The 12,833-nt window shown below is 43.1% G+C and overlaps 2 protein-coding genes across 3 annotated transcripts in view; one reads left to right on the top strand and one right to left on the bottom strand.

Moving 5' to 3' along the window:
- lrwd1 (leucine-rich repeats and WD repeat domain containing 1) overlaps positions 1-12,833 on the top strand; it is a 99,929-nt gene that overhangs the window by 8,777 nt on the left and 78,319 nt on the right. The window lies entirely within an intron of this gene.
- LOC133551852 (E3 ubiquitin-protein ligase CBL-like) overlaps positions 10,078-12,833 on the bottom strand; it is a 35,665-nt gene continuing 32,909 nt past the window's right edge. For both annotated transcript variants that reach the window (XM_061899004.1, XM_061899005.1), the window contains one exon: positions 10,078-12,814. In XM_061899004.1, the coding sequence (XP_061754988.1) occupies positions 12,492-12,814 (323 nt within the window). In that variant the 3' untranslated portion in view covers positions 10,078-12,491. The remainder of the gene's footprint in view (positions 12,815-12,833) is intronic.

Genomic DNA, 12,833 nt, shown 5'->3' with positions numbered 1-12,833 from the left:
AAAGCGCAGATTCCAACTATTGATAATGTTGTATAGTTCAAGACTTATGGTCATTTGAACACGTCACTGCACATCATACTGGCAGCCACACTTTCCATCTTAAAGATCTAAAAAAACATTTGGCGATGTCCGGCGGGCCAGATTGAAAAGCTCAACGGGCCGCATGTGGCAACCGGGCCTTCATTTGCCCAGGTCTGTTCTAGGACGTGTTTTATTCCACTTCTTTTTCAGTCTTTTTATCCACCAAATGTTTTATACTGTGCGTGAATACGCAAAGGTGAGTTGTGTTGATGTTATTGACTTGTGTGGAGTGCTAATCAGACATACCGTATTTCCTTGAGTTGCCACAGGCCATATAGTATGCGCATGCCATGAATTACTGCCGGGTCAAACTCTCTTCCCCAAAAAATTAGCGCATGCTGAATGTTGTCTATCTGTGTTGGCCCTGCGATGAGGTGGCGACTTGTCCAGGGTGTACCCCGCCTTCCGCCCGATTGTAGCTGAGATAGGCGCCCGCGACCCCAAAAGGGAATAAGCGGTAGAAAATGGATGGATAGTGTGCTGCCCTCACTGAATGTGTTGAGGTTATACAGCTTGGCAGACAGCTAAGAACCAATCCAGGACGTTCTAATAAAGTTCCAAAGCAGATGAATCCATTTAGGCTCTTTATTGTTGTTGATCTTGCCTTGTCTTGCACTGGATTTGTATTTATTATTATTATTATTATTATTGTAAAACTAAAATACACACAATGACAATGTATAAGCTGTGAGATTCAATTAACAAACTGAAATGTAGTACACAATATGTAAACATTAGCTTTACACAAATATACAGCATTATTACCAAACAAATACTGCTGAGTGTTGAAACTATTTTGTTGGTGGAAATATGCGACCGGCAGCCATTTAAAATCCTCAAACATTCATTAAAATAGTGCACAAAAATCGTTTTTCAATACACATCTTACTATCAAATTTAGCCACTTTCCACCTTAGTATTGAGTTACATAAACAAGTTAAACAGTTTACTTACCAGAGGTGTGGACTCGAGTCACATGACTTGGACTCGAGTCAGGAATTTGATGACTTTAGACTCGACTTGACGAAATGTAAAAAGACTTGCAACTCGACTTCGACTTTAACATCCATGACTTGTGACTTGACTTGGACTTGAGCCTTTTGACTTGACATGACTTGCTACTTTCCCCAAAACCCAACGATTAAAAAGTTATTCAGGAGCGCTCCGTATCTTTCATTTTGTACGTGTGTTTGTCAGCGTGTGTGCGATGACAGCCTGTGCGCTACCTGTCAGTACAACAGCCAATCCACGTTGTTTTCGTCACGCAGCATTCATCCAATCAAATTGCAGGAAAACCAACGGAGAAGAGCTTTCAAACAACAGAAGAATAAGTGAAGAAAATTATGCCATAAAGTGTTTCGTTCGGGTATTAAAACTACGACTTGGTCAACAAAACAGGAATTGCTGTAAGCAAAACATGCGGTTGGAAGATTACAGACGGAGACGCAGCAACTTCCAACGTCGTTCGACATTTGTAGTTGCACAAAGAAGGGTACGTTTTGAATGTAAGCTAACGTTTATTGGCTGAGTAACGTGACTTTTATTTGCTGTGTAGTTAAATGAGTGAGGCTGTAAACTCACTGCTAACTTTATAACCATAGACATCTTATAAGTAGACGCAGCATCGAGCGCTACTGCCTATTGCCGCATACGAGACGCGGGGCCACCATCTTGGAGTGGTGATCCGCTCCATTCAGTGCAATTCATTTGGCAGGAGCAATTTCATACATCTTACGTCTCGTCTCGATTACTGTAACGTATTATTTTCGGGTCTCCCCATGTCTAGCATTAAAAGATTACAGTTGGTACAAAATGCGGCTGCTAGACTTTTGACAAGAACAAGAAAGTTTGATCACATTACGCCTGTACTGGCTCACCTGCACTGGCTTCCTGTGCACTTAAGATGTGACTTTAAGGTTTTACTACTTACGTATAAAATACTACACGGTCTAGCTCCATCCTATCTTGCCGATTGTATTGTACCATATGTCCCGGCAAGAAATCTGCGTTCAAAAGACTCCGGCTTATTAGTGATTCCTAGAGCTCAAAAAAAGTCTGCGGGCTATAGAGCGTTTTCATTTCGGGCTCCAGTACTCTGGAATGCCCTCCCGGTAACAGTTCGAGATGCCACCTCAGTAGAAGCATTTAAGTCTCACCTTAAAACTCATTTGTATACTCTAGCCTTTAAATAGACCTCCTTTTTAGACCAGTTGATCTGCCGCTTCTTTTCTTCTATGTCCCCCCCTCCCTTGTGGAGGGGGTCCGGTCCGATGACCATGGATGAAGTACTGACTGTCCAGAGTCGAGACCCAGGATGGACCGCTCGTCGGGACCCAGGATGGACCGCTCGCCTGTATCGGTTGGGGACATCTCTACGCTGCTGATCCGCTTCAGATGGTTTCCTGTGGACGGGACTCTCGCTGCTGTCTTGGAGCCACTATGGATTGAACTTTCACAGTATCATGTTGGACCCGCTCGACATCCATTGCTTTCGGTCCCCTAGAGGGGGGGGGTTGCCCACATCTGAGGTCCTCTCCAAGGTTTCTCATAGTCAGCATTGTCGCTGGCGTCCCACTGGATGTGAATTCTCCCTGCCCACTGGGTGTGAGTTTTCCTTGCCCTTTTGTGGGTTCTTCCGAGGATGTTGTAGTCGTAATGATTTGTGCAGTCCTTTGAGACATTTGTGATTTGGGGCTATATAAATAAACATTGATTGATGATTGATTACCTCACTGAATACCACTTATATTCACGTGCTTTTTTGTCATACGTGTAACTGTGATAAAGGACACATGTCTTGGCGTGTTCATAGTTTGCTTAACGGAAATAGAATATTCTTATTATAGCGGATTATAGTGGATTATAGCTCGGCATTTAACACCATTATTCCTGATAGACTGGTGTCCAAACTGTCAGACCTGGGTCTCTCGAACTCCATCTGCATGTGGATTAAGGACTTCTTATCCAACCGCCCCCAGCGGGTCCAGTTGGGTCGCCACATGTCATCAAGCCTGCACCTCAGTACCGGCTCTCCACAAGGCTGCGTGCTGAGCCCCCTTCTCTACTCCATCTACACATACGACTGCACACCTGCCCACTCCAGCAACTCCATCATCAAATTTGCGGATGACACCACCGTAGTGGGGCTCATCTCGGAGGGAGACGAGGCTGCATATCGGGATGAGGTGGAGAAGCTGTCGGATTGGTGCAAAGTCAACAACCTGGCCCTGAACACCTCCAAGACCAAGGAGCTGGTCATAGACTTCAGGAGGAAAAAAACGGACATCCTGCCCCTGATCATCAGTGGTGACTGTGTGGAGAGGGTCTCCGACTTCCGCTCCCTGGGAGTCCACCTGGCCGACGACCTATCCTGGAGCACCAACACCACGGCTACCATCAAGAAGGCACACCAGAGACCGCACTTCCTGAGAATTCTCAGGAACAACCACCTCTCACAGGAACTGCTGGTGCTCCATTGAGAGTATCCTGACCTACCGCATCTGCGTGTGGTTCAGCAGCTGCACGGCCGCAGAGAGAACGGCGCTCCAGAGAGTCATAAAGTCCGCCCAGAGGTTAATCGGATGCCCCTTCCCCCCCCTAGCTGACCTGTACAGTTCCCGCTGTCTCAGGAAAGCACAGAGCATCGTGAAAGACCCATTCCACCCCGGGCACAGCCACCTGGAACTGCTACCCTCAGGCAGACGCTACAGGGTGCTAAAAGCGAGCACCAATAGACTAAAAAATAGCTTTTACCCAAGAGCCATAGTAGCACTAAACAGGCACTGAGTGAGCACAATATGTCCATCATGTCCTCATGTGTAATGTTTAAATGTTTTTTTCTATTTTTTTGGACTACAATGTGCAACAATGTTTTATGTATGTGTGTATATGTATTCATATGCATGCAGATATGCATCTGTGTGGATACATATACATATACATAGATACATCTGTCATCTCCATCTTTTTTTTTTTTTACTATTTATACTATCATATTGTATATGCACCTTAGGAGGAGCTGCTCCAATTTCGTTGTTCTTTGAACCTGTTCATTGCAATAATGACAATAAAACTCTATTCTATTCTTATATGCTATAAGTGACCAGACGTCTGAGATCAAAACTGGGAATATAATCCCAGAGAAGGGGGAAAAAAACAGTCAGCTATTTTGAAGTTGAAGAAACAATATGATTAGGTTATATATACATGCGTACATCCTACATAAACAATGTATGAATACATTAGATATCTATATATCTTACGGACCTATAGACCAGATGTTCTCAAATGGGGGTACTTGAAGGTATGCCAAGGGGTACGTGATATTTTTTTAAATATTCTAAAAATAGCAACAATTCAAAATCCTTTATAAATATATTTATTGATTAATACTTCAACAAAATATGAATGTAAGTTCATAAACTGTGAAAAAGAAATGCAACAATGCAATATTCAGTGTTGACAGCTAGATTTTTTTGTGGACATGTTCCATAAATCTTAACATTTTTGTGAAGAAATGTTAAGAATGAAGTTGATGAACCCAGATGGATCTCTATTACAATCCCCAAAGAGGGCACTTTAAGTTGATGATTACTTCTATGTGTAGAAATCTTTATTTATAATTGAATCACTTGTTTATTTTTCAACAAGTTTTTAGTTGTATTTAAATCTTTTTTTTTATAAATAGTTCAAGAAAGACCACTACAATTGTGCAATATGTTGCACTGTTATACAATTTAATGAATCAGAAACTGATGACATAGTGCTGTATTTTACTTCTTTATCTCTTTTTTTCAACCAAAAATGCTTTGCTCTGATTAGGGGGTACTTGAATTAAAAACATGTTCACAGGGGGTACATGACTGGAAAAAGGTTGAGAACCACTGATATAGACTTTATCTCTGTTGCTGCAACAGCAGAGAGTTTATTCTGTCTTGACACTTTGCATTATCCATCCATCCATCCATCTTCTTCCGCTTATCCGAGGTCGGGTCGCGGGGGCAGCAGCCTAAGCAGGGAAGCCCAGACTTCCCTCTCCCCAGCCACTTTGTCTAGCTCTTCCCGGGGGATCCCGAGGCGTTCCCAGGCCAGCCGGGAGACATAGTCTTCCCAACGTGTCCTGGGTCTTCCCCGTGGCCTCCTACCGGTTGGACGTGCCCTAAACACCTCCCTAGGGAGGCGTTCGGGTGGCATCCTGACCAGATGCCCGAACCACCTCATCTGGCTCCTCTCGATGTGGAGGAGCAGCGGCTTTACTTTGAGTTCCTCCCGGATGGCAGAGCTTCTCACCCTATCTCTAAGGGAGAGACCCAAACTCATTTCGGCCGCTTGTACCCGTGATCTTATCCTTTCGGTCATGACCCAAAGCTCATGACCATAAGTGAGGATGGGAACGTAGATGGACCGGTAAATTGAGAGCTTTGCCTTCCGGCTCAACTCCTTCTTCACCACAACAGATCGGTACAACGTCCGCATTACATTCTTCCTTTAAATGCTCATGTTTACAGTGATTGTTTTATATGTATTTTTCATGTATGTTGCTTTGGATAAAAGTGTCTGCCAAATACTTAAACATATATAAACACCTGAAAGTCTTTATGTCAGCTAAAACCACCAATCTGTTTCACTGGATTCAGAATAAAACCAAATTCTGTCTTACTCAACAAAGTTAGTATTTGAATATTGTTACTTGAAGTACTTATCTGTGGTTAGAAAAAAATGAAAATGCATCATAATCAATGGCGGCTGGTGAATTTTGTTTTAGGTGGGCCTGAAAGTTTGTAAACCAAATACCTGTAGGGGGGTCATCCTCCTCCAGAAGATTTCTTTGTGATTTTCACATACAAATATTGTAGTTCTTTGCTCCTGCTTAACTCTGTGGTAATATTCTTTTCACAAAATACAACCAATAGTATGTTAATGTAAATTCTTACTTGTCAAAAGTAATCCTCCAATTCCTATTTTCGACCGTCCGCTCAATTGAGCAGGAAAACGCTGAGATGAGATCAATGAGATAAGGTGACAACATGACATAAACAATTCAATATTCCATTTAAATACAATGTTAACACTTTGGTGCAAATAAGTACAGTTGCACTTGTTTTTTCAAATGTGTTTATCCTGTAAAGGAATGAGTTAAATGTTTAGAATAACTGGTTAATAGTGCTGTTATGAAGTGCAATGTCAGCACTTTTTTTTTTAAAATAATAAATACATACAGGGTTTTAAAAGCATACACAATATGTGTACATATATTAGTCTGTGGGGGCGGTATAGCTCGGTTGGTAGAGTGGCCGTGCCAGCAACTTGAGGGTTGCAGGTTCGATTCCCGCTTCCGCCATCCTAGTCACTGCCGTTGTGTCCTTGGGCAAGACACTTTACCCACCTGCTCCCGGTGCCACCCACGCTGGTTTAAATGTAACTTAGATATTGGGTTTCACTATGTAAAGCGCTTTGAGTCACTAGAGAAAAGCGCTATATAAATATAATTCACTTCACTTCACTGTGGTTAAAAAGACTTGAAATGACTCGAAACCCAAAATGCAGAACTTGGGACTCGACTTGAGACTTTCCAGTATTGACTTTGGACTTGACTCGGACTTGCCTGTCTTGAGGGCAAAGACTTGAGACTTACTAGTGACTTGCAAAACAATGACTTGGTCCCACCTCTGTTACTTACAGACTTACCCTTTCCAAGGCGTGTAAGAGTTAACACAACTCGTCTACTTCTCATTGTTTGTCAACTGAACTAACATCGTAAACCGGAAGTGCCTGAACTAAACCGGAAGTGCCAAACTAATGACGCGCAGCATTTCCCATCGCCACAAGGTGTCAGTAATAGTCCACAATCAAACGGGCATAACAGTATTACCGCCTGGTCAAACTAGTAACACTCCCCCTGTCATCATTTTCAAAATGGAGGAGGCTGATTTCAATACCGGTAATTTGAAATCGCATAAAGGGAAGAGGATTAAGAGCTATTCAGTAGGATTTAAGGTCCAACCATACATCACACTCAATTTTTTTACTCTATACCTTTGGTAAGTGCCAGAGTGAGAAGAGGTTTTAAATTAGCGCCCTGGCAGCAATTCAAGGAAATACAATATTTGGTCAGTGCATGACTGCAAGTTAATTGATGCTAACATGCTACTTAGGCTAGCTGTATGTACATATTGCATCATTATGCCTCATTTGTAGCTATATTCGAGGTTGTTTAGTTTCCTTTAAGTCCTCTTATTTCAATTTATATCTCATGCTGTAATATGAATTTTTTAATTTTCTGCGGCTCCAGATTTTTAAATTTGCGGGCTATAGAGTGTTTTCCGTTCGGGCTCCAGTACTCTGGAATGCCCTCCCGGTAACAGTTCGAGATGCTACCTCAGTAGAAGCATTTAAGTCTCACCTTAAAACTCATCTGTATACTCTAGCCTTTAAATAGACCTCCTTTTTAGACCAGTTGATCTGCCGCTTCTTTTCTTTCTCCTATGTCCCCCCCTCCCCTTGTGGAGGGGGTCCGGTCCGATGACCATGGATGAAGTACTGGCCGTCAAGAGTCGAGACCCAGGATGGACCGCTCGTCGGGACCCAGGATGGACCGCTCGCCTGTATCGGTTGGGGACATCTCTACGCTGCTGATCCGCTTGAGATGGTTTCCTGTGGACGGGACTCACGCTGCTGTCTTGGATCCGCTTTGAACTGAACTCTCGCGGCTGTGTTGGAGCCACTATGGATTGAACTTTCACAGTATCATGTTAGACCCGCTCGACATCCATCGCTTTCGGTCCCCTAGAGGGGCGGGGGTTGCCCACATCTGAGGTCCTCTCCAAGGTTTCTCATAGTCAGCATTGTCACTGGCGTCCCACTGGGTGTGAATTCTCCCTGCCCACTGGGTGTGAGTTTTCCTTGCCCTTTTGTGGGTTCTTCCGAGGAGGTTGTAGTCGTAATGGTTTGTACAGTCCTTTGAGACATTTGTGATTTGGGGCTATATAAATAAACATTGATTGATTGATTGATATTGAAATTTTAGGTCAAACATGGCTCTTTCAACATTTTGGGTTGCCGACCCCTGCCCTATAGGCATTGGGAAGGACGTCACGTGACTTGTCTGTTTATAGCGGCTTGATTTTGCCTGGCTTCTGCTGCCCCCTAGTGGCAGCATGGCTTTTGGCTACTTAACTGCTAGTAATTCAGTAAGCATTAATAGTTGTCCGTTAAATTAAAAGTTAAAAAAATTCTGAATATTAGAAATGAAAAATAATCGATCATATTTTAGGTTCCTTCAATATTTGAACATTTTTCGGTTTTGGGGGGTTGGTGGAGGGATAAAGTATGAGTTGACATTAAAAAGAATGAGTTAAAATATTGTTAGTTGAAAAATTCTGTATATTAGAACGAAAAATATAGATAGCATTTTCGGTTCCTTCAATATTTGTACAAATTGAATATTTAATTTTTAAATTTTGAGTCGACAGTAAAAAAACGAGTTAATATTTGTAGTTGAAAATGAAATATTTTAAGTATCTACCGCTGAATAATTGTATAAACATACAATGTATTTAAATTCTTACATTCAAATGTATATACCGTATTTCCTTGACTTGTCGCAGGGCATATAGTATGCGCCTGACTTGAATTACTGCCGGGTCAAACTCGTGACATTTCCCCTGTCATTATTTTCAATATGGATAAGTCTGATTTCAATACCGGTAATTTGAAATCGCATAAAGGGAAGAGGATTAAGAGCTATTCAGTAGGATTTAAGGTCCAAGCTTACAAAAGGTCACACATCCGCAGTAGATTCAACGGAATTTTTCTGTCTCTTGTCCCGACCTCAAATATGTGAGGCGCATTTAACACGTCAAAGAGACGTCCCAGGCTCCAAAATAATTTTGATGCGATGAGACATGACGGGCTATTGCGTGCCTGATATGTTGTCACTTCCCAATTCTTAAGAAACCGCTTTCATTAAGACCCGTTCAGCGGAGCAGCAAGCGGCCCAATTGAAATTGCTGTTTGCCTCTGCACGTTCGGACGCCTTTTTCAGGCCCTTAACAGGCACGAAAAGTCACAATATTTTGCAGGCGTGTCAGGTATAGCGAAATGTTTATTATTTTGGGGGTCCCAAAAATGGGCTTCACGGTGGCAGAGGGGTTAGTGCGTCTGCCTCACAATACGAAGTTCCTGCAGTCCTGGGTTCAAATCTAGGCTCAGGATCTTCCTGTGTGGAGTTTGCATGTTCTCCCCGTGAATGCGTGGGTTCCCTCCGGGTACTCCGGCTTCCTCCCACTTCCAAAGACATGCACCTGGGGATAGGTTGATTGGCAACACTAAATTAGCCCTAGTGTGTGAATGTGAGTGTGAATGTTGTCTGTCTATCTGTGTTGGCCCTGCGATAAGGTGGCGACTTGTCCAGGGTGTACCCCGCCTTCCGCCCGATTGTAGCTGAGATAGGCGCAAGCGCCCCCCGCGACCCAAAAAAGGGAATAAGCGGTAGAAAATGGATGGATGGATGGGTTCCAAAAATGAAATTCCCAAACTGGCTACCTTTGGTAAGTGCCGGAGTGAGAAGAGGTTTTAAAATATTTTGTGCATGCTTACTTTTACCGCATGCCTTTGGAAAGCGGAGTAGTGAGAAGAGGTTTTAAATTCATTAGCGACCCGGCGGCAATTCAAGGAAATACGGTAAATTTAGAATATAATTTTTTGTTATCGCTGTGCCTATAAATTATACATTGATTGATTGATTGAAACTTTTATTAGTAGATTGCACAGTACAGTACATATTCCGTACAATTGACCACTAAATGGTAACACCCGAATAAGTTTTTCAACTTGTTTAAGTCGGGGTCCACGTTAATCAATTCATGGTAACATTTGGTGACCATTTTAATGGGTGTAAATGTATAAATTGAGAAGTTATATTTGTCTGCAGCATAAAAAAATAATTTAATTGAAATAAAATCTCAACTGTTTAATTAGTGATCAACCACACACGGCTTTAAAGAAAATACAGTTTAATTAAAAATCTTAATGGCTTGGGCATGAAAACATGGCAACACAACCAACAAATGCTGAGGATATTAAAAAGACAATAAATAAATCATATTTACAAGGAGACAACAAAAGCGGACATAAGACATTTTTTTAGTAGGCGAGTCGGTGTCGAGAAAAGAAGGCGAGTTAAGATGTTTTAGCACGTGTAAATTTGCATTGTGACCTACACACACGCACACACACATGGAGTTCATTGATAACTCTGCAGGAAAACTGACATTTGGTCTTTTTTCGACCGTTCCTGCAGGTTGTGAGAGCAAGTAAAGACATGAGGGGGGAGGTACGTCTTAAAGAGACAGTAAGTAGACTGCAGTGCATTATTACTATCAGCATCAAACATGCGGTGTCCTAGGGTTGTCCTTTAGGGGGAGACACTGAGCACCTTGTGCTACAATGTGGTCTTCAGAGGCAATGAAAAGAACAATTCTTTAGTATTAGCATTAAAGTCGTTAATCTCGTTCATGGTAAAGCATCTGTCAGCCAAAAGGCACGTTTACGTCTTTTATAAATTTTCCCCCTTACTGACCTCTCTGCGGGAAAGAAAAGTACATGTATTCCCACGCAGGAGTGAGACATCCCTCCTGGCTGTGCCAGCTACGTAGCGAGAGGTCCGAAACACTGGAATGTGTTCAACGCTTCCCTTTCGGCATCTTTTCAGTCGAGCGTCAAAATAACTTGTTTAGCGGAAATCTTCTTTTTTTTGAGTTAGTCGTTTTATTTAATTTTTTTGTCGTAATTGAGTAACGAGAAGCGTGTTAGTTGTAGTCGTTTCTTCCGCTGCCCGTCTAATACCGGGGTGGAGAAAGCGAGGTTGGCAACGTTAGCGCACTGCCTTCACTTCCGTATTCCGACAGTTTTTTTTACCCCCTCAAAAACAATATTTTATCACAGGAAAAAAGTACAGTGGAACCTCGATTTTATGAACTTTTTTTGATCGGGGCAAACACGCTTCCGTTGTGTCCCGTTGATAGCCTTAGAGCGCGGCCATTCTGGAAAGGCGGAGCCCTCTACATTCACCAAAGTTATATTATTGTAGCAATTATGGTTATTAAAGGCCTACTGAAACCCACTATATATATCAATGATGAAATATTAACATTGCAACACATGCCAATAGTTAGTTGACTAGATTGCAATTTTAAATTTCCCGCGGAGTTTCTTGTTAAAAACGTCGCAGAATGACGGACTGTCAGGAAATATTAGCTCAGCACCAGTTACGGCTAAAAGTCGTCTCTTTTCATCGCATAATTACACAGTATTGGACATCTGTGTTGCTGAATCTTTTGCAATTTGTACAATTAATAATGGAGACTATAAAGAAGAATGCTGTTGGTGGAAAGCGGTGTATTGCAGCTGCCTTTAGCACCGAGACACAGCCGGTGTTTCTTTCTTTTAACGCAGAGCAGTCAAGCGAACATGTTTCTCTACGTCAACCGGCATGTTTTTGGATGGGGAAATTGTGATATATATCTTAACGGAGACATCATTGGATTATTCGTCCTCGTGCAGTAGCTGTTTAAAAGGCAGCTGTGAGCTTGGCTCCTCTCTGAGACACTGCGTGTTCACCGCAGCCATCCGACCTCGAGGTATGTCTTTACAATCCCACTAAAACACTATTAAAACAATAAGCAGATAAGGGATCTTCCAGAATTATCCTAGTAAATGTGTCTAATTACATCGGAAACGCTCACACTGCCGCCGCTTTTTATTTCATTTTATTAATATTATTATTTTCTAGTCCTTCGCTATCAATATCATCATCCACGAATCTTTCATCCCCGCTCAAATTAATGGGGAAATTGTCGTTTTCTCGGTCCGAATAGCTCTTGCTGCTAGAGGCTCACATTAAAAACAATGTGAGGACGTGAGGAGCCCTCACCCTTGTGACGTCATTGTCTGCGACTTCCGGTACAGGCGAGGCTTTTTTATTAGCGACCAAAAGTTTTTAACTTTATCATGGATGTTTTCTACTAAATCCTTTCAGCAAAAATATGGCAATATCACGAAATGATCAAATATGACACATACAATGGACCTGCTATCCCCGTTTAAATAAGAAAATCTCATTTCAGTAGGCCTTCAACGCTTTTGAGGGCACCAAAGGGCCGTTTGACTGACAGTTGAGCTTGTCGATGCTTCTTCCACAACGTGGAAGTTGTCAAATGGAGGTTCCACTGCATGAGTACCAGAGTCACATTTTCATGTCGTTAGCGAGCGCGTGCGGAAAGTGAGTTAGTTAGCGATGTTGTTAGCATTGAGGACAGGATGGAACAATCTTTGTGGCGTGAAAGTTTCCGTGCGTTCAAGTCGCCCTGGCAACGAGAAGATGGCGCACAGAGAAAAGGGGGCGTGGCTGACTATGTGGCGATGTGCGTGGCGGAGGGGACGGACACAAACTCCCTCAGGATGTTCTTGGCCGTCTCCAAGTTGTTCTGTGCGATCATCAGCGCCTTCTGGATGTCCTGGATGGAGTAGCCTTGGGACATCAGACACTCGATCTCGCCGCTCAGTGCCACGCCGCCGCTCGCCGAGGGGGCGGGAGGTGGAGTGTGGGAGGAGGAGGGGCGGTCCAGCAGGGGGGCGGGGAGCTCGCGGTTTAGCGTCCGCTGCGCCCGCCGGTCCGAGTTGGCCCGCCGTGGAAGGGGCTTGGGGGGTCGCTCCGGATCGGACGCGAACAAACCTGCGGGCGAAGGAAAAGC

The sequence above is a fragment of the Nerophis ophidion genome, linkage group LG04, assembly GCF_033978795.1.
Source record: "Nerophis ophidion isolate RoL-2023_Sa linkage group LG04, RoL_Noph_v1.0, whole genome shotgun sequence".
Lineage (NCBI taxonomy): Eukaryota > Metazoa > Chordata > Actinopteri > Syngnathiformes > Syngnathidae > Nerophis > Nerophis ophidion.
This window is presented reverse-complemented; position numbering and strand designations above follow the sequence as displayed.